The 1,678-nt window shown below is 54.8% G+C and overlaps 1 protein-coding gene across 1 annotated transcript in view; it reads right to left on the bottom strand.

The window, feature by feature from the left end:
* FAM222B (family with sequence similarity 222, member B) overlaps positions 1-1,678 on the bottom strand; it is a 7,864-nt gene that overhangs the window by 1,152 nt on the left and 5,034 nt on the right. Inside the window, exon 2 of the mRNA XM_009876901.1 lies at positions 3-399. Within this exon, the coding sequence (XP_009875203.1) occupies positions 3-399 (397 nt within the window). The remainder of the gene's footprint in view (positions 1-2; positions 400-1,678) is intronic.

Raw genomic sequence — 1,678 nt, 5'->3', positions numbered from 1 at the left:
GCAAAGCCTGTGCATGCTGGAGAGCCTGCTGGCGAGCGAGCGCCTGGGGGTGGGTTAAAGTGCTAGGTGCAACGTACGGCGTGGAAGGGGGATTCATCATCGCCTCCGGCAGCAGGCGCGCGCGCGTCCCGTCAAAGTCTTTGATAATTCCTTTCGCCGGAGATTTGACTATCGCCAGCAGGCCGGTTTTCGTGGTGGCCTGAGATGGGTAGGGACTGTACCTCTGGCCCGAAGTATCAAGTCCGTTCACAGTACGGCGTATGTGTTTCCTCTGGGGAACCTTGACGCTGTTCGGAAAAATCTTTATGGTCAGTGGATTGTTGGCGACCTTCTTAGCATAAGCATCCAATTCTGCTGGGGTAGGATACTGTGCAGATCTCATTTTCTGTGTAGTGTCCCCTGCGGAGAAAGGAAATTGGTCAAGACCGGTTCTGGCAAGCGAGGGATCAACCCCAGGGCAAGAGAGTTGCACAACATGGGTAGAAAATCTCCAAGGAATCAAGAGGCAAGAACTTCATCTTCCCAGACCAGCGGTCTCTGCACCAGATACCTCATTCCATTTATTACCTGGTGACCAACAGAAACCCCAGCTCAGATTAGGGCAAGACCTGCCCAGGGGAGCAAAACGAACCCGGGGTTTTCATCAGAGTATATTTACAGTTGGACAAAAACAGGTAATACGCTGTAAACCTCACACTGTCTCCAGCTCAAAATATTTCTTACAACTTGTGGTGGTGAGCCCGCTTCTACACTCTTAACTGGAGGCTGCCCCCCCCACGGCTCTTCAAGACATTCTCAGGATCTTTACCGTGTAATTCCAAATCGGAAAGTTATGAATTAAACATTAAAACCGTGCAATGCTGAGGTGGGAACCACACGGTGGTGGGCTGACCCTGGCTGGAGGCCAGCTCCCACCAAAGCCGCTCCACCACTGCCCTCCTCAGCCGCACAGGGGAGAGGAAAGGGAACGAAGGGCTCCCAGGTCGAGATAAGGACAGGGAGATCACTCGGCAATTATCATCACAGGCAAAACAGACTCAACTTGGGGAAAATTAGTTTAATTTATTACCAATCAAATCAGAGTAGGATAATGAGAAATGAAAACTAAATCTTCACACACCTTCCCCCCACCCCTCCTTTCTTCCTGGGCTTAACTTCACTCCCGATTTCCTTCACGTCCTCCCCTCCAGCAGCGCAGGGGGATGGGAACTGGGGGTTGTGGTCAGCTCATTTCATGCTGTCTCTGCTGCTCCTTCCTCCTCGGGGGAGGATTCCTCACATTCTGCCCCTGCTCGAGCGTGAGGTCCCTCCCACAGGAAACTGTTCTGCACAAACTCCTTCGATACGAGTTCCTCCCACAGGGCTGCAGCTCCTCACAAACTGCTCCGGTGTGGCTCCTCTCCATGGGGTGCAGTCCTTCAGGAGCAAACTGCTCCAGCGCGGGTCCCACGCGGGCTCACAAGTCCCACCAGCAAACCCACCCCAGTGTGGGCTCCATGTGGGTCCACATGCCCTGCCAGGAGCCTGCTTCAGCACAGCCTTCCCACGGGGTCACGGCCTCCTTCGGGCATCCACCTGCGCTGGCACGGGATCCTCCATAGGCTGCAAGTGGATTTCTGCTCCAGCACGGACCTCCACAGGCTGCTGGGGGACAGCCTGCCCCACCGCGGGGTTCACC

This window comes from Apaloderma vittatum, unplaced genomic scaffold (genome assembly GCF_000703405.1).
Source record: "Apaloderma vittatum isolate BGI_N311 unplaced genomic scaffold, ASM70340v1 scaffold25859, whole genome shotgun sequence".
NCBI classification, from domain to species: Eukaryota; Metazoa; Chordata; class Aves; order Trogoniformes; family Trogonidae; genus Apaloderma; species Apaloderma vittatum.
Note: the sequence above shows the minus strand (reverse complement) of the source record. Positions and strands in the feature narration are given on the sequence as shown.